This window comes from Lissotriton helveticus, chromosome 6, assembly GCF_964261635.1.
Source record: "Lissotriton helveticus chromosome 6, aLisHel1.1, whole genome shotgun sequence".
Taxonomy (NCBI): Eukaryota; Metazoa; Chordata; class Amphibia; order Caudata; family Salamandridae; genus Lissotriton; species Lissotriton helveticus.
In genome coordinates, this window is record NC_136067.1 from 51,586,100 (window position 1) to 51,609,488 (window position 23,389).

The following is a 23,389-nucleotide window of genomic DNA, read 5'->3' on the forward strand; positions in this document are numbered from 1 at the left end:
GCAAGGAGTGTCCACCCTACAACTGCAGGCACCATCAAGCGTCCTAGCGGTTCACTTTGTCGTCCTTCCTGCCGGATCCAGACTTCAGAGCCCAACGAGACCCAGACTCCCAGACCTCTCCGACCTCTACCCACATCTGCAGCACAGCTGAGACCTGTGGGTGCGACGAGACACGTGGGACCGGCCATCTTGAAGAAACTGCACTTCGCTTCCAGCACGACTTCAGAGGCATCCTCGAGTAAGTGCTTTGGGGACTGAGAAGCCCCAGCCCCGAGCAGCTCCTGCACCGAAGACCAGCCCTCCAGCATCCACGAGATCTGCGTGGGGCCCTTTTGCTTGGTTGCTGCTCGATGCGTTGTCTGGTCACTTGCCGGCTGGCTAGTGACCTCCTAGACGACGATCCACGAAATTTACACTGCTGGTCTGGTTGCTCCAGACTGGCCCTTGCTCCCTTCCAAAAGAGGAGCACCCCGGACCCTCCTGGTCTACTCCAGATGCCGTTTCCACTCACCGCGTGGGTTGCCTTTGCCAAGGCCTGTTGACTCCAAATCCGGATTTGACACCGCCGACAGCGAGAGCCTGCGTGGGACAGCTTGTGCCTCCATCCTGGTCGTCGAAGACACCTCCTGGTCCACGTGGCTGCAGAGACAAGCGTCCACTCTTCACCTGATCGTGAAGACAGCATCTGGTTCCCTCCTGGTTCCACACCGGTCACTGGCTATTGACTTTGAACACTGTCCCCTCTGCTTTCAGGTCCTCTTCTTCCTCGATCCACCCGTGGATCGCACCGGACATCTTCCTCCTGGTGCCTGCAGCATCTTTCTTCAAGGCTCCATAGACTTCGACGCGGAACCCCGACACACTTTGACACCTATGCACCCGCAGCCCGTGGGTGAGGTAACAAGAGCATTTTGGTGCTCAAGGGTAGATTTACTCTCCTAGTGTCCAGGTATCCTGTCGTTTTAGTCGTAACTAGTAGGAACTGTCTTTTACTTACCTTTTCGTAATTTTTTCTGCCCATTGACTTTGTTCCGCATCTCGCGTGTGAGTTCACACTCTGCACACGCGTCCCGTGGGCCTCCTGCTACTTACCTAAGGTTAGGGTAGTGTAGTCCCAGCGATCCAACAGCCTCTGGGCATCGTCATTTCCTAAATCGTTCTACTTATACCATTTACTTAGTATATGGTTTGTCGTGCCCCTAGGGCACCATTGTAATTTGTGCGACTTACTATATTTTTCTTGAAGAGTATTGTTATGTGCTTAGCCCTCTGATCTCATAAAGAGTTCAGAGGTGTTTGTTATTAATAAATATATTGTTTATTTTCATAACAACCTGTGTGGTGTCATTTCAGCTGGTATTCAAGGGGTTATAAGTGGTAAAGCAGCTGGCTTCACATGCCAAAAGAGTTTAGCCTAAGACTGCTCTGTCCATGCTACCATTAGGATAGCTGGTCTATAACGTTGACTTACAACCAATCACCATAAGGGTTGTTTGGACTGATACAAGGTGATCACTAGAACTAGTGAGCATCATATATCAGGCCAACTTCTCACAACGACTCCGGGAACTGTGGTGACTCCGGCCCCGCGACCGGTCCCTCAACCTCCTTCCGGACCGGGACCTCGAGCGGCGCGGGGCTGACTGCCGGAGCTCGAGTCGCTTGCGGGACCACTCGCGTCTAGCTTTAGACGTCAGGGCCCGGCAGTTGGAGCACGAATTGTCATCGTGGTCTGGGCCCAGACAGTGAAGACACCGGCGATGGGGGTCGGTAACCGACATCAGTCGTTTGCAACCGACGCAGGGTTTGAACCCAGGCATCCCTACCGGCACCGTCGGAGTCGTTAGACACTCGAAAAATGATCAAAAAGGATTGAAAAAGTTAGTCAAAATTGACTAGGGTACAACTTTTTCCGGATGGGCGCTTGCTGGCGCGGAAAAAAGAAGAACTGACGTCAGCGCGCGAGGGCGGCATCTAAGTACTCCGGCGACGTCATCCCGGTGCCAACGACACCGGACGCGGAGCCGCAGACTACGCCTACCGACGCGCAAGGGTACTGCTACGGAAAAATTTCCGGATCCAGTCTGACGCCTGGGGATATTCTAAGGTAAGGAATCTAATACTATCCTGTTTCTTTCAGATATATATTTTTGTAAATGGGGATGAGGGCCCGAGCGGCCCCCTTTCCCAAGCCAACTTCGGCCCCTGAGACCCCATCCCGTGGCGAATAGCCACCTCCTTGTGGACAGCGGGGAGAGCCTGAAGGCCAGCTACCGCCTCCTGCAGGAGCCGGCATTGCTTTTTACACCCAGGGAGCTGCTGACATGCAGCTCTCTGTGTGTAAAAAGCAAAGTGTGCTTCGCTTTCAGCAAGCGAGAGCAAAATGCTCTTAATTGCTCAAAGCAGAGCACACTCTTTGCTATGGCATTCCATAGCAAACTGCAATGTACCGGGGGTGGGTAGCCTGGGACATTGCTGGAGCTGGGGGTAGCGGTCCACAGGTCTATGTATGGCTCCTGGGGAGGGCCGTGCCACCCCCTCCCATAATCAAATTTGGCCCTGAGAGGTGCTGTTCTCCAGTGCTGGGGATCCACAATGACCTCCTTGTGGTGGTCCCCGGGGCGGCGGGGGAGGGCGTAGGGTCTCCCCCGCATTACTTAATAAAAAAGAGTGCCCCGCAGAGGTGGCGGTACTTGGGGCAGGGGAGGTCCGGGAGACCCCACTATTTTGTTTAAATTAGACCCGGGGAGGTGGCAGTCCCCAAGGCAGGTGTGTTGGTCGCCAAGCCTCTCCCGTCCCCCAACATAAGAGGAAATAGCCCCAGGGAAGTGGCGGGCTCCAAAGCTCTGATAAGCCCTACATTTGCACAATTCCCCCGGGACCTGGCCCACTCGGGGGTAATTTTATAGCAAGGGTGGGAGTCCGTGCTTGCTTTTGAAAAATGTTGCCGCAGATTTGAGGATCTGTGGCAAAATAAAAAAAAGGCTTTTTACCCATCGTGGGGTCTCTCAGGGACCCCTTCACCATATCTGGGGGGTCAGGGTTTTCCGACCCTGCCCCCTTTCCATTTTTGCTGGGACTCGGCTTCAAGCCGAGTCCCAAGATGACTGCTAACAGTTCCTGGTTGAAGTGTTGGCAGCCAATCAATTTTACTAGGATCAGCTAGTCCACTGCAAGGACTTGCGTTCCCAGATAGCTATATTTTTTAAGTTGGATATCATAAAAACTACTGAACAGATTTACACCAACATCTAGCTTTCTGCCAAATTTGGTGTAATTCCGTTCATCAGATCAGGCTGTAGCCGTGATTAAAAAATGAAAAACCTCTAAAGTCTTAACATGAGGAAACAACTATTTTGGACCACCCCCTTTTTTCTCGACCGCACTTGATGGATCACCCCGATACTTTCAACACAGTAGCTGAACAAAAAAGGGAACGTTTTGTGAAAATTTCGAGAAGATTTGTCAAGCGGCGCCAAAGTTATTGGCAAACAAAATACGCTTTTCCCATGGAAACTTTGGTCCTACCTATGAGTACCTAATATATATATATTAGGGTAGTAAGTACATTTTAAAGGATTAAATGTACATAGATATTGTATTTGATATGTGCTATGGGGTCCCTACAATGGCGTGATTAATCTGTGGTTATGACTATTGATGAGTATCCCCTGGAAGAGAAGCATGTTAAAATGTTTTGCAGTTGGATTTATGTACCACAGTTCTTTGATTGAGCATGGCCCTTCCATGATGTTAAAATGTGCAAATAATTTTATATTAGTGATGAATTTGTGTCATTACATGAGCGTGGCTTCTAATTTACAAAGTAGTCAATTTGAAAAGAAAAACACATATGGTATATAAATGTAATGTAGTGTACATATTTCGACTCCTTCTGTAGATCAAATAAAAGGTTTCTACAAGCTTTTGGTGTAGCGCAGCGGTGCATGCCTTCTTGATGCGCTGCCCTACATCAAAAGAAAAGGGAAGGGATGTATCTATAAGATACGGCGCATTCCTATCCTCTTCTCCAGAGCAGGAGAATAATTGGCTGCCATGTGCCAACAAAGTCACCCTTGATGATGGTGCAAGTGTGTTTGCATCATGGGAATGATTGTTTTTGTGCAGGAAGGGAGACCTTCCAGTACAAAAACAATTAATGGAGGTGATTTCCTCCTTCTATGTGTGCTGCTGAATGCAGCACAGATAGAAAGATAAAAAACGAGAAGAAATCGTTATTTCTTCTTGCTGCACCCCCCCCTATGCCTCGCCTGGGGAGGCAAGAGCTTTGGACGCATCCCCAGGTTTACAGAACGTTGTAAATCTGGGAATGCGTCAAATGCCATGGATGTTACATGGGAACACCCAGTGTAACACCCATGGAAACACCTCTACATTGCAGTGTGAGGCAACAAGCTACTTGCACTGTGTTGCCTCACACCATTGGGTATACTTACAAGGAATTGGTGTAGGGCAGTGTCGCATATCATTTTACCATGCTGCCCTAGGGCAATTCAAAAGGACAGGAATGCATCGTATTTACTAGATACAGTGCATTCCCGTCCTTTCAGCCAGCGCCTATGCACATTTTGCTGTCCTACACCAATGCAGGCAACCTTGCACCATCGTGCAAGGGTGCCTCCATTGCAGACAGGATTGTTTGTGTGCAGAAACAGGTACCTGCCTGCACAAAATCAATAACAAGAGGCATTTTTCTCTTTCTATATATGCTGGAGAAGGTAGCACATGTGGAAAGAGGAAAAAACGAGGACAAATGTGAATATTTCTCGGAGTTCTGCCTGCTCTAGGAAGGCACAAGGTTTTGTTGCTGCCCAGGTTTACCTAATGCGGTAAATATGGGCAGCAGCAAATTCCATGGGTGTTGAGTGGGAACACCCACAGCAACATCCATGGAACGCCTCTTCCACGCAAAGTAAGGCAAGGCAGAGACTTGTGCTGACCGCCTTATTCTCTGTCTACAAGGTCATGAAAAGCCACTCAGGGAAGTTTTGTGTGGCCTTGTGGATATGGCTAAGTCATGTGCGTCTCAGGAATGTCACAAAAGGTGATGCTCAAGCGGTGCACAGGGTTTGAAAATATGCCCCCATAACTACAAGGCCATGAAAAGTCACTCAGGGTGGCTTTACGTGGCCTTCTAGGAATGACAATGCACTGTGCGTGCCAGCAAGTCAATAAATGTGACGTTCCAGCGGCACACAGGGTCTTGTAAATGAGGCCCGGAGTTTAATATTTCTAACTCATTCTAGCTTTAGTAACATATCCAGATTGTACAACTTAAGCATTTCAACTGTTTGTTTTTCACTAACCTTTTTAACTTTAGTAGACAACAAACTGTGAACAAATGAAGGTACTTTACTGCACAATATATCGTACGTAGAGAGAAGTTCCTGTAAAAAAAAAATACACTCAGCACACTGGTTTCATGCCTGAAACTATAATTTCTCTTCTTGTCATGTGATTCCGTATACACAGTGGGTTAGACATGTACAATAGCACTGGTTCACAAGATAAGTCTACATTAACGAAGGAATTAATTACGATTGTAAACTCATATTACTTCGCCCCAATACCATGGACATCAATTCACGAAAATGCCAAGGGTAGCGGAAGTGGAATCATGTGATCTTTGTCTCTCTGTGACATCATAGGAAACTATATGTCACTTGACAATAATAATACCTCAGAAGTGACATCACATGTCGTTTGACTCTGATGTGATATCAGAAGAAGTAACACCACAATGAAATACAGGACATTACAGGAGGTGAGATTGTGGATAATATAGTCTGTTAAATTAATTAAAACACTTCAAAATGTAATTGGAGCACTAGAAAACACCCCAAAATAAACTCCATTATAATAACTAACCAAAATCATACTGAATTGTTAACAAATAAAGCCGGATCAGGTTTCTTAGAAAACATTGTTAAGATAAGAGGAAAATGAAAGCAAATAGGAGGCTGCCAGATCAATAGTTTAAGAACTGCAAGAAAAATACACTGTTACTTTAGGGAGCCAGCAGCTTCCCTTTCCTGCTTGCAGGATACTGGCAGTTTGCCTCACAGCCTACGTTCTTTACTGAATGGCGGCAATGGAGTAAAAGAAAAGTATAGCAAATGTATTGACAGCCGTGGAGGAGGGAGGGTTGTTTATGACTTCAGTGCGAATACCTATGATGCATATCTTTTCCTTCTGCTTTGTAGGTTCCTCACTGATAGTCATAAACACAGCATAAAGTAGCCAGCATACCCCAAACTTGCACGTGTAGGAAAGTAGGATCTGCTTTTATGGTTACTCCCACTTTTTTGCAGGTGTGTCAGTATGTTTTTTTGACTAGTCTGACTGGGATCCTGCGAATCAGAAACCCAGTCATTGTGCTTTCTCCTTAAATTGACTATGGTAAGTACTTCTGTACCTCCACAATTGGCTACTGGTGTGCCCTTGTAAGTCCGTAGTATATGGTACTGAGGTTCCAGGTTATAGGTACACCAGGGGTCTCCCATGGGCTGTAGCATGTATTATGCCACCTCTGAGATACCACTCACACTGTGACTACAGGCCTGTCAATGCAGACTGTGTGAGTTGGTGCTTTCACCCCTCACAACAGATATGTTTCCTTATATATGAGGTCACTACACTTAAAACCTATAGCTCACCCATATGGTATGCTTTTCAGTCCAAAAGGAATAGTGCTGGACTGTAAGCATGAGCAGGACACCCCTACAAACCCCAAAGTTGATTCTCCAGGCTTGTTTGTGAGTGCAGCCAGCAGTTTTGATACATATATTGGCCATCCGTCATTATGCGATGGCTAACTATGTAGTGGCTGTGCCAACCTGTGCATGTTTAGTATCAAACATGTCGGAATCATACCTCAACACCATTATCGGTGTTGGAAATATGATTCCATGCAGTGGGGGTCTCCTCTGGGAAGCCCCCAGTACTCCTGGTAACAGCCTTTCAGGGTCTGCCAGCAAGCTAGTGCTGCTGCCGACCCCAGACATGATTCTGCCCTTCTGCTGCTGAGCTGAGCTCGAGCAGGGCAAGGTTGAACAATAGTTTTCTGTCTCAGGGAGGTGTGACCACCTCCCAGATAGGACTTGGGCCTAGATGTATCATTTTTCCTATTTGCGATTTCTTAATAGCGATTTTTACCGAATCGCTATTTAGAAATCGCAAAATGGGATGTATGTTTAAAATTGCTATTTTTTTGCGATTCCTTATTATTCTTTATTTGCGAATTCGCAAGTTGCGAAGTCGCAAATAAGGAATAATTTCTCATTCATTCCTATGGGCCAGGAGGCCCATAGGAATGATTGCGAAATAATTCTCAAATTGCGAATTCGCAATTTGCTAATCGCAATTTGAGAATTATTTCAAGGGTGCAGGGTTGTCTCATGGACACCCTGCTGCACCCCTGAAACTTACATGTGTGTGCATATGGCGCACATACATGCCCTATGGGCATGTATGTTTGTCACATGCCACCTTCAAAATTGCTAAATTGGGAATTTTGAAAGGAATTCGCAAATTAACACCAACCTCAAATTGGGGTTAATTTGCAATTTCTTAACCAGAATTCGCAAATTGAAAAAGCTTCATACATGGCATTTAAGGAATCGCAAAATTGCGATTCCTTAAATGCTTAAGCAAAATAAGGAATCGCAATTTTTTGCGATTCCTTATTTTGCTAATTTCTCATACATCTCAAAAGATGCAAAATGTCCGTTTGCGATTCGTTAAGGCTGAAATTCTGCGAATTTCGGCCTTAACGAATCGCAAAAGGCTTGATACATCTAGGCCTTGGTGTATTGGCCTGGGGATGGGGGAGCTTGCCAGAGCCACCTCACTGTTTTAAAGGCACATTTGGTACTCTCCTTGCATACTACATTTGGAACCAGTTGAGACGAGTCCTTGGCTCCCACTCTGGTGCAAAACTGGACAATGGACATGGGAGTATCCCCCCTTCTGTCCAGTCCCTCATCTGGGAGGGGCCCCTGAGTCGTCTTACCCCCCTTCCTAGGGTATTTAAGGGCTTACCTGGAGGTGGGTCCTCAGATTTGTCATGGGTTCAAGACTCAAGATTGAAACCCCATCACTCTTCGACCGTCTGGACACTTGGGCTTTGCCTGAACAGAGTCTGCATCAAGGAAGACTCCTGCTGCTTCTGGTCTTGCTGTTCTGTAAGTCTTCTTTGTTGTCTGTGTCTGTGCTACATCCAGGATCTTCAACAGACAAGTGGGCTTCAAGGACACCCGAAGTAATCTCCCTTGGAGGGAAGGAATCACAATCCTGCATCTCCAGGTACCACAATGAAGCTAACTGGTTAGCTGCCCCTGATGTCCAACAAACTTTGAAAAGGCTCAGCAACACAAGTGGTGCTTCTGCATCTCCCTTGAGGCCTGACTTGTCCTCTTGCAAGTTTGGAACCGGTGGAACCAAACTCCTGTCCACTGCATCAGCTTGCCGTTGACAAGGTTTGTTGGCTCTGCACTCCAGAGATCTTCAGGCTCCAGCATCCCTTCTTGCCAAGTACGGCATCCTCACAGCATCCTCTGCACCGTGGACCATCCTTCTTGGTGAACTGCTCGAGGTCCTCTTGCAACTCCGGGGCCTTTGGCCGGTGGGTCCTCCTGATGGTCTTCTACTTCTTCTTCAGTGGGCTCTCCTGCTTGCTCAGGGCCTGCTCTGACTCTCCTGCTTGTGGTGAGTCCCTTGGTCCCAACATCGCTCCTTTATCGCTTTCCACACCTCTTGCCACTGCCAAGGCGTGTTGGTGCTCCCGCCAGACACCGACCGTCTTGTTCTCGACTTCTGACTGGGGATAGCTTGTCCACGGCTCCTGGTCTCCCTCAGCATTGCCTGGTCCGCACAGCTGCAGCGACAAGGTCACCGTCAACCCTTTTGAACCATCCAACATCGTGAGCATTTCTTTTCCTTGCCTCCTGGTTACCTCCGAGTGACATAGATCTGTCCCTTCAGGCTCTTCACTTGTAGAATCCACCCTTGGATTTCACTGTACTCTTGCACAGTCTTCTCCAGTGGCATCTTCCTGAAGTCCTCCATTGTGGTCTACGGTGGTTTTCGATGTTACTTCACACCTATGCACCCGGCTTCCCTGGTGTAGGTATCATCGCCCCTAGGGTATCCACGGGGGTGTAATTCTCCAACCTTTTATCTTCCAAGGGGTTTCTTCAGGTTCCACTTGGAAGGGTCCTGTTTCTTCCAAACTGCAACCACAACTTCCCCGTTGACTTCTATTGGGCACGCGGCTGTGTTTCCACCCTGCACACAGCCTCCATGGAGCTTCTGGGTACTTTCCTTGGGTGGTTCATTGGGTCCTCAGCCGCTCTTAGTCTCCTGGTCCAAGTTCTGACTTGGTCGCAGTTCGTATTCCATTTTTTTAGTATATGGTTTGGTCTCCCCTAGAGACCGCTGTATTTTGTACTACTTACCTTGTTTCAATTGAAGTATTACTGTGTATTTGTGTTTATATTTCTGGGTAGGAGATATAGTAAAGTGTTATTGACTGCTGTGTAAAAAATAGACATATTTATATATATATATATATATATATATATATATATATACACTGTGTGGTTCTTTTTTGTTTAACCTACACTACATGATTAACCTGGTAAAAGAAGCTGCTTTATGTAACACGAAAGAGGGGCGAGGGTCAAGACAGTTTATACTCTAACACCCCAGACCCCCCAAGAAACTCTAATATATGCACACAGGGGGTGTATAGAGTGGATAACATAAACAAAATATGCAAACAGAGAAGACCCCAATAAGGCAAATCACTCTATTTGAAAAAACTGCCCTCACTCACATACCAAAGTATGTGACATGCTTCATCATCGGGCCTGCTTACAATACGCCCTGGTGTAGCCACACACAGGGCGGAGCATTAGGGAGGGGGAAAAATAATAAATTTCTCTTAACAAGACAGTAGAAATGGAACACCCAGTAGATATGACACCCCCTGTGTGCATATAAAAGAAGCTGCTTAACACTCCTTCAAGATAAGCCTGAAGACTGCTCTCCACAGCTACAACTTTGAGCGCTTTCAAAAGTTATCAAAGACCACTAAAATTACCATAAGGGTTGCCTGGAATAGTGCAAGGTGCTTCACCTAAATAAGTGTGCACCATATAATAAGCCAGCCTCCTGCAGAGGGTGTCAATACAAAACTATAAACGGTTTTAAAAAAAGCATTAAGTGTAGTCTAACCTGGCATGTAACAAGTAAGAACCACACTCAACAGTTTTTTTAAAGTTGCTGGACATAGCAAAGAATCATATCTTGAATCTTCATCTAAACCATAATATTTAGCAAAAGTATGAACAGAATTTCCATGTAGCTGCTTTACAAGTTTCTGTAATTGGGGCTTTTTTATCCAGGCAACTGATTTTTTTTTTTTTTTTTTAAAGACGTTTATTGATTTTCCATAGTGCAGTACAGATAGCGCAGCCTACAACCCTGAGGGCCGGCCGCAACTTGAGGATGCATGTATGAGACAAAGGAGCACAAGTAATAAGTGTGCAGTTTCGTACCCGCCACCAAACGCTGCATGTCATGAACAATAACCTTCATGGTATAGGTGTCCCTGCGTACAATATGTGTAAAAATACGTCATTTTTTATTATATATAGGTAAAACATTTCAACTTTGTAAACTGGACATTTCTCATCTGTGTGTCCCATTTTGTCGGCTGTATCTTCAGCGAACATTACAGCAACCTCGTTTCCGAGCCCAGGAAGAGCGCTCGCTGACCTCAGCTGCGTGTCAATAATGTGGATGCAGATGAGACACGTGTGCGGCCTACCTTCGCTGCGAATCGCTCCACCTACTGAGGAATAGCAGAGCTTTACTTCCCATCTCTGCTTTGTGTAGTGATTCGTGCAGGTGGCTCTATAGACTGTCATGCAGCTGGAGAGAGAGACGCGGCCTGCGCCAGTCCCCTCTTCTAAGTCGGTGGTCGCGTGCGCTTCCTAGCTGACAAACTACGTGTGGGAGGTAAGAGTCCAGAACATATAAACGGGGGTGGTTGTATAGGGGGGGGGGGGTTGTGGGGAGGGTGAGTGCATCGAAGGGAGCGACACCGCGAAGAGCGGTCCGCGAGACACCGCAACAGGTCTGTACTGCTTTGCGCCTGCGTGTGAATGGCTATCCAATCCATTGGTTAGCGTACTGGACATGTGGTGTTCACAAGTGCCAGTTGTCTGAGCAACTGGGAAGGTGGCAGTCCCCACTGATCAAGAAACGCCACACCACCAGTGCCCTCAGTGTGTGTGTGACGTTAGGGGGGGGGAGAGAACACCATTCATACACCCAGCGCACCTTCATCTATGTCGTCCGTGTCAACGCGCTTATTGCGGACCCTATATGAGTCCCCTGGCCGCACTTTCTTTCTGGAGGGATCTCACAAAACTGTCCCAAAGCTGCGCAATGGGGAACTGTCTCAAGCCCGCAACCTCTTCCTTGTGCAAAGCCACGCCTTCCGCCCTAGCCCAGTTAGTGAAGGAAGCACACCAGGGCGGCCCCCTCTCTTTCCAATGTTTTGTGATCAGCCGCTTGGCTGTGATGAGGCCTAAATCCCAGAACCTGGCGTGTGTCTTGTTTAGTTTATTTCTGCCATATAAACCTAGTATGCATGCCTCCCAAGTGTGTGGTAGCCCAGGGCCAGCGCTGCGCGATAGGAGAGACGTTACCTCACCCCAGTATGTATCTAGTGAGGGGCAATTCCAGAGCATGTGTAAAATGTCCGCGCCTATCAGGTCGCATCTGGGACAGGCGGCGGTGTTAATCTTGAAGTATTTGTTGATCCTATCTGGCGACAAGTATGCCTGATGTATTATATAAAATTGGATGGTTCGGAAGCGGGCATTGCGCGGGATGTTCATAGGGCAGGCTAAGATCATGGCCCACTCCTTATCCGTCCATTCCCGCTGTCGGTGGGTCGCCCACTTGTCCCGCGCCGGCTGCGTGGACCGCTGCGTGTGTAGGAGGAGAGCCTGCGCCAGCCAGTGGATGATGTGGGTGCCGCTGCCCATTACATGTAGGTACTGCATTACATGATGCATCTGTGGTTCCTCCCCAACGTCCCCCCAGGAATCCGTGTATGCCCTTAGTATGGACGCATGGGTCAGGAACTGCCCCGCCGGCAGACCCGCGCCCTCTGCCAGCTCCTCAAATGGAAGCATAGCACCGTCCGCATAAAGGTCGCCCAGTGTCCCCACTCCAGCCGCCGTCCAGCACTCTAGAATGCGCGCTGTCACCGCTCCGCTTCTCCTGGGTGTGCCCAGCAAAGGAATCGCAGGGGCATATGGCTTGACTTCCCTTGTCAGTTTTAAACTGCGGAGGAAACACTTGCGGGACACAGCCACATGTAGGGGCAGCGGGCGCGGGCCTTTAGTCAGGGGGTGGAACAGCGTGCATATCTGCGTGTGCGTCCATGTATACGTAGAGGTGGCCGTGTCATCCAAGTGCGTGCCACTCAGCCAGTGTGTCACCCATTGCAGCTGCGCAGCCAGATAATACAGTTCCATATTGGGAACTGCCAGCCCGCCCTCTGTTGTTGGGGAGTATAGTTTCGTCAGGGCCACACGGGGTCGCCCCCCATTCCAGATCAGGTTGCGTACCATTGATTCTAGGTCGCGGAAGAGTTTAGCGGGGACGTAGGACGGGATGTTGGCAAAGTGATAGAGCAGTCTGGGCAATGCTATCATTTTAGTGAGAGCAATCCTGCTCGGTACATTCAGCGGCAGTGTCTTCCAGAAAGCCATCTGTGCGCGTAGAGAGGACATGGCACGTCCCAGGTTTCCCTCCAATATGGTCTCCAGGTCCCTATAGATATGCACTCCAAGATACTTAAAGGAGGCGGGATACCAGGTCAGTCTGGCGCCTCCAAGGGTCACGTCACACTCCTGTGTTTCTTGGCTGAAGGAGTACACTCCGGACTTCGCCCAGTTGACCCTGAGTCCTGATACTGTTTCGAATGTCTGGAAAAAATCCGACAATTCATCTGGCACTGCTGTGAGGTCTCGTACATACAGAAGTAAATCGTCCGCGTATAGCGAAACTATATGTGTGCCATCAGCCAGCGGGATTCCCCATCCCGCCCCCCGCGACCGTAGTAGCGCCGCCAGGGGTTCAATTGCCAGAGAAAAGAGTAGGGGCGACAGTGGGCAACCCTGTCGGGTACCTCTGCGCACCAGTACCTCCTCAGAAAGTAGCCTGCCCGTTCGCACTCTGACACTCGGCCGCTGATAGATGAGGTCCACCATGTCCTCGAACGCTCCCCCCAGGTCAAATCGGTCCAGCACTGCCCCCAAGTAGGGCCACTCCACCGAGTCGAAGGCCTTCTCGAGGTCTAGGACCAGACAACCCGACCTCGGCCAGTGAGGCACCGCTTCCACCTGTACACGGAAGAGTCGACGAATATTACGCGAGGTGCTCCTCGCTGGCAGGAAGCCATTTTGGTCAGTGTGAACCAAGGCAGGGACCTCTGTAGCCAGGCGACGAGCCAGCAAAGAGGTGAAGATTTTATAGTCGGTATTCAACATGGCCAGGGGCCTGTAAGAGCCCATGCTGGTTCCGTCTCTACCAGGCTTCAGAAGAGAAACCAGGTTAGCTTCATTCAGCGTAGCAGGAAGCGCCGAGTCCCCTATTGCAGCATTGTACATTTTGAGCAGTTCCGGGATCAGTATATCTGAACAGGTTTTAAAGAATTCGGCAGGCAGGCCTGGTGATTTGCCATTGGACAATGCAAAGATAGCCTCACGCAACTCCTCCTGCGTGAAAGGCGCCCCCAGCTCTCCCCGCTGCGCTTCCGTAAGAGACGGTAGTGGGATGTTCTCCAGGTATTCAGCTATGGTCGCCGACGAAGCCCTCAGCTGTGACCTGTATAGGGCCTGATAATGCTGCACAAAGGCCTGATGTATCTTACTCTGTGCGTGCACTACGTCCCCCATGGTCGTCCGGATGGCTGATATCGGCTCAGCGCGGTTTTCTTGTCTGACTAGCCAGGCCAGCAGTCTTCCGGGTTTGTCGCTGTATTGGTGTGTTCGCGCCGAGTGCGCCGCATAATTAACGTGGCATAGTCGTTCTAGTAGCGCCTCATGTTCCGAGCGGGCCTCACCCAGCCCGGCGTCCGTCCCCTCTACCGCCTCCTGTTCCCGGCAGAGCAATTCAGCCTCCACCCGGCATAGGTCGGCCTCTAACTGTTTCCGTATACCGCCCTGTGTTCCCAAGCAGTGACCCCGCATCACCACCTTGAAGGCGTCCCACTCGACCTGTGGGGAGGACGCCGTGCCTGAGTTGTCAGTAAAATAATCTGCTGCGCGTGCCTGCAGGGAGTCTCGGAAGGGGGCGTCTAGTAGCAGGGCCGGCTGTAAGCGCCACGTGGGGATGGGCGGGTGGGGGCGCTCCCAGGCTATGTGCAGTGTGTGCGGGTTGTGGTCAGAGTGCGTTCGGCCAAGGTATTGTGTATCTGTTATGTGCGGCAATAGCTCCGATGACACCATATATCTGTCCAGGCGGACATGTAACGAGTGTGCCCCTGAGTAATAGGAGTATATTTTAGTGTTAGGGTTATGTGCGCGCCATGCATCCCTCAGGTCCCACTGTGTCGCCCACTGGGTGAGTGCCTTTATTGCCCCCAGGGACGTGGCATCGGGCCTAGGCGGGGCCGAGCGGTCCAGTGCGGGATCCAGTACCGTATTATAATCCCCTCCCAGAACCCAGGGGATGCCATGCCAGGGTGCCAGTTTTTCCGAAACGCGTGCCAGGAAGCCCCCCTGTTCCGTATTCGGAGAGTATATGGACGCTAGTACTATAGATTGCCCATCCATGCGGCCCTTCACCAGCACATATCTGCCCTCCGGATCAGTCAGCACTTCAGACATCGCAAAGGGAGTACCCGGCTGCACCCATATTAGCGCTCCCCTGGCATACGATGAGTACTCAGTAGCATACAGTTGCCCCCTCCATCTACGCCGCAGTGCGACTACCTCTGCCTTGTTCAAGTGTGTTTCCTGCAGAAGTGCGATGTGTATCTGGTGTCTTTTCAAGTATGAGTATGTCTGATAACGGCGTGCTGGTGTGTGCATACCTCTAATATTCCAGGTGCATAATTTGGTCGACGTCATCATACATCAGTATATTCCTCCTCCCCGTCCCCTCAATTGCAGCCCAGCACCCATCCACAATATCTCCACCGCCAGCTCTACCCTGACCACCCCCCCATCGCACTCATGAAAGGTCAGGAAGACATTAAGAAGGGAAAAAAACCACATAATAACAAAACCCAACTGTAGGGAAACACCCCTGAAATACCAAAAGGGCAGAAGCGAAACGGGCCACCGTCCATACTCTTTAAAGAAGAGGGACAACTATTCAAATCTGGGGGGATCGTGTGCTACTCACAGTCCTGACAGTTCTATTAGGTGTACAAGAAGAAAGATCTAAGCCCTTCCCTGGGCCTCATGGGCCAGTCCAGTTGCAGCCAATGTCAGCGCGCCAGAACTTGGCGTCTTTAGCCCCATGGGGGACTCACCCCTATACCCTGTCTCCGTAATGGGTGTACAAATGGTCGCTGACTCACCGCCTACACAGTTTATCCAGGCAACTGATGCAGCTTTACTATGTGTAGAATGAGGTCTAGGTTTACCTGGCAGGGATTTGTTAGCCAATTGTTAACAGAGAGCATACCAGTTCTTAAAGGTCCATAATTTATGAACAATTTATGGTTTGTTGTGCAAAGTTCTTTAGTTCTGTTGAACTTAAGAACTCGTCAAACATCTAAGTAGTGAAGAGTCATTCCTGCTGGTGAACAAATATAGAAAAATGCTGGAAGTGAAATTCTTGGATTAATATGGAAATCTGGCAGAACCTTTGGCAAAAAAGAAGAATGTGTTCTTAATGGTACTCTGTCCCTGTGAAAAATCTCTAAATGATGTTACAGAGGACAGAGGTTTCATCTTGCTAACTCTTCTTGCAGAGCCAAAAAGAGGAGCCATTAATTTGGATTAAAACAGATTTAACTCTGAAGGAGGAGCAGGCTGTCTAATAGGAGGAAAAAATATGTTTCAATCCTTCTAACAAGTCTTTAACCACTGGTATAGTAAAGAAGGATCTTTGATGTGGTCCTTGTCTTTGTGTTGTTATGGCAGTTGAACTGTAATTTTGATTGTGCCAAATAAAGTAAATATGATAAAATCTCATCTTGGCATTCAATTGGATCATTGTTATTTTGAAGCCACCAGACGGCAAATCTCTTCTGAAAAAAAGCATAAGATGCTTATGTGCTTGGACATTTCACTTCCTTGAAAATGGTCATACAGTCTGGAGGAAGATCTAAGTTTCCGTATTGAATGATTTCAGTAGCCATTCCCCCACAATCAAGGACTGTATATTGAGGTGAGAAATGTTCCCTTGCATCCTCGACAGGAGGTTGTGTTTGCACACCAACCTCTTGTGGGGGTCTGATGGAGAGGTGAAGTAGCAATGGATCCCACCATTGTCGGGGCCACTCTGATGGTATTAGAATCTTTAAGGCATCTAATAATGTGAACTTAATTAGTACCGGGGGAATAATTGGAATCGGAGGAAAAGCATAGACCAGCATTTTTGAACAATCGATTAAAAAGACATTGCCCAGCAAGTTTGGTACCCACATTCTCTATGTGAAGTTTGGGCATTTTGCGTTTTCTTCTGTGGGAAATACATCTATGTTGGGAAACTTACAGACATGGAAAACACTTAATAAGACTGCATTGTTTAATCCTCATTCATGATTGTCTATAAAGTATCTGCTTAGGAGATCTGCTTGACAATTTTGGATGCCAGGTAAATGAATTGCTTGAATCGTTAGATATTTTGCCAGTAACCAACGTCAGATTGTTAGAGACAGAAGGGACAGAATCCTTCATCTCGTGCCCCCTTGTTTGTTTAGAGACTGCATCATGTATTTATTTATTTATTTATTTGCGGGTTTATAATGCGCTAGAATCGACTCTATGCAGAGTATCTCTGCGCACAGAAAAAAAAGAAGACAGACAGAGACAGGCCAGAATCGCAAAGTAGGCAGACAGTTCAGTATAGTCAGTGGATACATAGATTAGGTCTAAAATAAAAATGTTTTAAGTTTTTTCCTAAAACTTAGATGTTCTGAGCATTGCCTAAGCGCGAGAGGGAGTTCGTTCCACAGAGTGGGTCCGACAACTGACAAAGCCTTGCCGCCTTGTCTGACCCTCTTTGCGGCTGGCACTCTCAGTAAAAGTTGGCTACTTGACCTCAAAGACCGAGCAGGGTTGTATGGAGTGAATTTGCGTATCCAGTAAGATGGCCCCAGTCCATGTAGGCTCTTATGAATTAAGCAACATATCTTAAAATTAACCCTATTATGAACAGAGAGCCAATGTAGTTTGTCCAGGAGGGGTTTAGATGGTGATCTTGGCGGGGCATTCAGTACTAGCCTCGCTGCAGTGTTTTGCACCACCTGGAGTTTTGCTAGTACACCTTCATTGGCTGACATCAGGAGTCCGTTGCAATAATCCAAGCGACTCAATACTAACGCCTGCACCAAAGTTTTTCTGGTAGAGTCCGGTAATATAGGAAAGACTTTTCGTAAGAGACCAATAACATGGAAGCATTGGCCCACCACCCAGTTGCCATGTTATTTAAAGGAGAGCTCACGGTCAAGGCGTACCCCTAGATTTTTTACAACCTGTTTGGGTTCTGGCACTAGGCCAAGCTCGTGCGGCCACCAGTCCGGCCTCCACATGATCCTAGCCTCCGCGAAAAGCATGACTTCCGTCTTATTTACGTTGCATTGGAGATAGTTCGATGACATCCACTTCGCCACAGCTTTCATGCCTTCGGAAAAGGGCGTCCTCACTTCGTCGGTGAGACTCTTAAAAGGAAACCGGAGCTGGGTATCATCCGCGTAAAAAACTGGGATGAACCCAAACTCTCTCAGGATTCTGGCCAGGGGCGTCACGTAGATATTAAAAAGAGTGGGGCTCAAACAAGAGCCCTGTGGCACCCCCTTGGGGATCTTAGTCTCTACCGACCGAAATGAGCCTATGCTAACAGCTTGGGTACGGTTAGATAAACAACTCTTTAACCAGGCTAGTGCTGTGCTCTCAATGCCGATCATGGTCAGTCGTTCGATTAAGATCTTGTGAGATATCGTGTCGAACGCTGCCGACAGGTCTAATAATACCAGGATAACAGAGTACCCTCTGTCCTGGTACATATGAAGGTCATCAGTTACCGATGGATGTATGACATTACAACGCATGCATTTACATCGCATGCCTTTACAACGCAATTATTACAACGCAGTCCATTACAACGCATAGTGCTTTGGGGCGCTGGAAAGTGAATAGTTTAATTTACTATTCCAACTCCAGTCCCCGTGGACACTAGGGAAGGTTATTGGATAGTAAATTAACCTATTCCCTATCCTAGAGCACCCCCCAGAGCAATGCGCTGTAATAGTTTGCGTTGTAATGGTTGCGTTGTAAAGGCTCTGCGATGTAAAAGTTACGTTGTAAGTGTTGTTCACCGTTACCGATAATAGGGAAGATTCGGTACTGTGTTTTGGTCTAGAACCAAATTGGGAACAATCTAGCCTACCAGCCTGTTCAATATAATTTGATACGTGCCTATTGACGTGTTTCTCTTTAAGTTTCCCCATAAAAGGAAGCAAGGATATGGGCCTAAAATTAGACATGTCAGTCCAGGGGATAGAAGGATTTTTCCTGATAGGTCTAATCAGTGCTTTTTTCCATTCCCCAGGAACCTGACCTTCCATCAATGAGAGATTCACAAGGCACTGAATCTGTGAGCTCAGAGTATTCCCTACCACCGACATAATTCTGGCCGGGATAAAGTCTGAGGGACTACCACTCTTAATCTGGCCTAGAGAGCATTCTCCCTCTGCCAGAGAGATGGGGGGAAATATGTCCAAGGTCATAGAGCCTGGTTCTTTTTCTTCTTCCAGGGATACAAATTTTCCTCCTATGGAAGATGAATTTACATTAGTAATATGATCATGAATCCTATCTATCTTATTAGTAAAAAACTGAGCGACTTCGTCACACAGTTGCTGTGACGATAGTTCAGGGGTTTCGCAGGCAGCTGGTTTCACAAAGGACTGGAGGATTTGATATAAAACCCTAGGGGTGTTACCCGCAGCTGAGAGTAAAGACTCAATATGTGCTTTTCGCGCACGTTGAATATCTTTGTGATAAGTTGTGAGGGCCGCCCAATAATGATTCTTGTCAGCTTCACCATGGGTAGTTCTCCACACCTTTTCCAGCTTTCTAGCCGATTGTTTAAGAGATCTTAAATGCTCCCAAAACCATACTTCCTGTTTGTGAGCTGAGCGTGGTTTAAACATTTTCATAGGGGCAATGGAATCAACAGCTTTGAGAATAGCTTGATTAAGATTGGCTAAAACAGTTGCCACACCCTCTGAAGAGCTGATGGAAGGCTCAACAAACCGCTCCTGAAAGGCTTCAGGGGTTACCTTATGCCATTGCTTCCGTCTGCTAGGCAAGGCTTGTGCCTGAACGGGAACTTTACCTAAATGTGAGGTATGGAATTCTATGACTAAATGGTCTGTCCAATTTACTTGTATAGGAGGAAAACATTTAATGGTGTTGGATTTATTTGAGAAAATAAGGTCCAGGGTATGTCCTGCCTGGTGTGTGGGACCAATGTTCATCTGAGTTAGTCCAAATAAGGAAAGATCAGTAAATAAGGACTGTGCCTCCCCACATTCCTTCAAATCGCTGTGTACATTGAAGTCTCCCAAGAGTATAAATTCACTCTCAGCATTAATGTGTCTGGCTAATATCTCCAGTAATGATATAGAGAAACTAGCGCAGGGGCCTGGAGGGCGATAGACTAATGCCCCTTTATAGCTGATTTTATTAGAGATACAGACCTTAAAAACCAAGATTTCTAAATCAGGAGTACTATTTTCCTCTAAAATGGAGATCGATAAATTATGTCTATATACAATCGCTATGCCTCCCCCAGTTTTAACTGGACGATCTAACCTGACTATTTTATAACCCTCTGGGATCCCTAAGGTAATAGCCGGGACCGAATGAGGTTTTAGCCATGTTTCAGTTAAGTAGCAGAGATCTGGTTGCACAGAGGAAATCAGGTCCCATACTTCACTATAATGCTTAGATAGGGATCTAATATTACACAAAAGGTTCTTACCCCTCAAAGATACCTGTGAAACTGCCCTTGAGGCGGGGTCTACATACAGGTCAACTGGTGGTTTATCATGTAGGGCCTGGAATCGACATTTTCGACAGGAGAAAGGGCCCCCAGGGGGTACTCCCCCTCCTCCTGAGCAACCTAACTGGGGGGCCTCCATATGCCTAACAGATCCAGTGATGTGTAGCTAACCCAAGGTGTAATGTGGCCAGCTGGATGGACAGATGTAAGAGCCATAGCCTCTAGCCCCTAGCCTCGTCCAGTGGCGGACGGGCGCAGACGGGCGCAGACGGGCTTCTCTTGGGCTTGTCTTAGGCGCGTGCTTAGGCGCACTCCTGCGCGCGACCGCTGCGCGCTCGGAGTGACAAGAGGGCTATGTAGCCCTCGCAGCTGAAAAAGCTAGAGCGCTAACCGCTCGTGATCATTGTGTTATTGTCTGTTTAAATAAACATCATAAACGCCTTCAAGGATAGATGAATTGCCTTTAGTTCTACAACATTTATTTTGTACAAATGCTCTTTTTATTGCCATTGATCTTGTACTGTGAGATTTTGTAAATGAGGTCCCCGTCCTGTCAGGGAAGTGTTGGAACTGACCCTTTCCTGGTTGGCTGAGGCGGTGCCCTAGCCAGGCAGAACCTACTACTCCCATCAGGGGTAGGTGATCACACTCACTGTATAACCTTTGCTCACAGCTTGGCACTGAGCAGTCAGGCTTATCACAGAGGCAACATGAAAAGCATTGGCATAGTACTCTCACACAATAAGTACACTGAGCGCCACAAATGAGATTTTACACGTGGTGTATGTAAATAAAGTTTGTATTCAACACCCATTAATTAACACAACATGAACATCATGTATTTCTCGGCATAAATCACATTTGGAAATCTTACTAGCAGCACTAGGCCCAACTGTGTTAAAATACTAAACGTGGTATGCACACTTGGGAAAGATCCTACTTTATCCCTCAGCACTCTTGTGACTAACGAAACATTGTCAGAACTATGCTCTGGAAATTATTACAATTCAATTCCATACAGTTATAGGGTGCATCCCAGATCACTACGATATCAAAAATGTGTACACACAGATAATTACAATATTTTTAAACAGCCCCGTGCGCAGAGGCAGCACGGGCAAAAAACCAATGCCAAACATAGTATTCTTTTGGCAAGAAATCAAGGTGTAAAGCAACACAGGTGTAATTAATAACAGGCAGTCCTCATGCAGTCACTCCCACACTCTTAGTTGGCACCGATAAGCAATGGGACGGATATCAGGCAGGTTGGTATGGAGCGCACTCGCACACAGCACCACATGCAGTGCAACTGATAAGCGGCAGTTGATTATACCAATACAGACCCCTTGGCCAAAGCCCTCCTCCACATTTCACCTAACCCGACTACCCTACTCCCACAGGTTGGAGATAAAAAAAAACTCCCCCTGCTACAGGCCTATTGCTGCCGTAGTCACACTTAGACAGGGTCCCAGGAAATGAGGTGGGGGCAAGTAGCAGAGCTAATTAGGCTGCAGTCGACAAATGGGGTTTTGGAAACAGTATGCAGAGCAGATGTGGACTGAAGGTGATAGTCATTCAATCAAAGAGTTCCACAATTTGCTTTCTGGCACCAGCCCAGTTCTGCAAACATGAGGGGGTCATACAGTCTCTTGACCCATTTCCGATCTCTCTCGGAAGCGTTCCTCAGCCCGGTTAATTACTCTCACCACCCAGGCCCGATCCAGGCACTACTACCTGGCAACACAAAGTCATCAGGCCAGGTGAGGAGAGGGCAGTTGATCCACCACACTGAGGGCACAAAAGGTACAATCGATGACTGTGAGGTGAACCAAAGGAGCTTCTTGGAAGAAGGAGGCACCCAGTCAAGCATACGTCGATTAAAATTGCACCCAGGCAATCCGGGTGCTACGGAACATACATCTGCTCCACCACACCTCCTTGGAAATGAGGCACGTCTGGTGTGCATTGATACGAGTCTCACCAGACAGTTCTGGTCACAAAAAATGAAGAGTCGGAAACTCAAGTACCTCCCTAGAAACGAGGCACGTCTGGTGCACGCTGATCCGAGTCACACTAGACAGTTCCGGTCACACAAAATGAAGAGTTGCAAATTCCATACCTTCCTGGAAATGAGGCATGATGTCCGGTGTGCATTGATATGGGTTGCACCAGACAATACCGGTCACACACAACAAAGGGTTGCAAATTCCCTACCACCTGGGAAATGTGGCACCATATCTGGCGCACGTTGATACGGGGTGCACCAGACCCCACCGGGCAACACAAGGAAGAGATGAACATTCTGTACCTCCCTAGAAATGAGGCACAATGCCTGGTGTGCATTGATATAGATTGCACCAGAAAATTCTGGTTATACACACAAGTGCGAGTTTGGCAGTGCCGCATGAGGTAGAATGAGGCACTATTATGGATATGCCCCTCCTCTGTAGGTCGCAACCTGTGAAGCAGACACCGTACACCATGAGAATGCAGTCAGCATGTTGCATGACAAAGATGAAGCACGATCGACGAAGCGGACCATGCTGGATCCCGCAATCGGTGAATCCACTCACCACCAACAAGACGCATATGCGTGATGAGGCCCCAACAATGCAGGAGCCACACTCCGTAAATGCAGGCAGTGCTTTTGGGGCTCCGCACAAGGCACCCAGTCTCAAGGCAAAATACTTAATTCCATGCTGAAGCCGCGCTACCAGTTGGGATCCAGCAGATGATCTAGGCACTTAGGAGGGCACCGCTCTCCAGGGGTCACACGTAGACGTGTGGGCTCCTCGTGGGAGATCTCTGATATCTCTGAGACCTCCACCAGAGAATAGGGGCAAGCCAACAAGTTCTTGGACAGCACTCTTCAGGGTGCCACAAAGCAGCAGGTCGTTAACCCAGGGCAGCCACTATCCAGTAAGAGTGCACAAACCCTTCTAATGACAGTAATCTTCCTTGTGCACAACAGATTCCTCTGGCAGTGTACACCATGCAGTTCCAGGATGTCCGGTCCCACATCCCCACAAGTGTATCTCTCCCCTGCTGAAGTATGGCACCAGTTGGTATATTGCAATTGCCTTTGAAGTTGGGGGTAGGT

General features: G+C 48.0%; 1 protein-coding gene across 7 annotated transcripts in view; it reads right to left on the reverse strand.

Moving 5' to 3' along the window:
• Nucleotides 1-23,389, reverse strand: part of DNAH8 (dynein axonemal heavy chain 8) — a 10,041,960-nt gene that overhangs the window by 7,515,839 nt on the left and 2,502,732 nt on the right. For all 7 annotated transcript variants that reach the window (XM_078647354.1, XM_078647353.1, XM_078647356.1 and 4 more), the window contains exon 19: nucleotides 5,328-5,408. In XM_078647354.1, coding sequence (XP_078503480.1) covers nucleotides 5,328-5,408 — 81 coding nt within the window. The remainder of the gene's footprint in view (nucleotides 1-5,327; nucleotides 5,409-23,389) is intronic.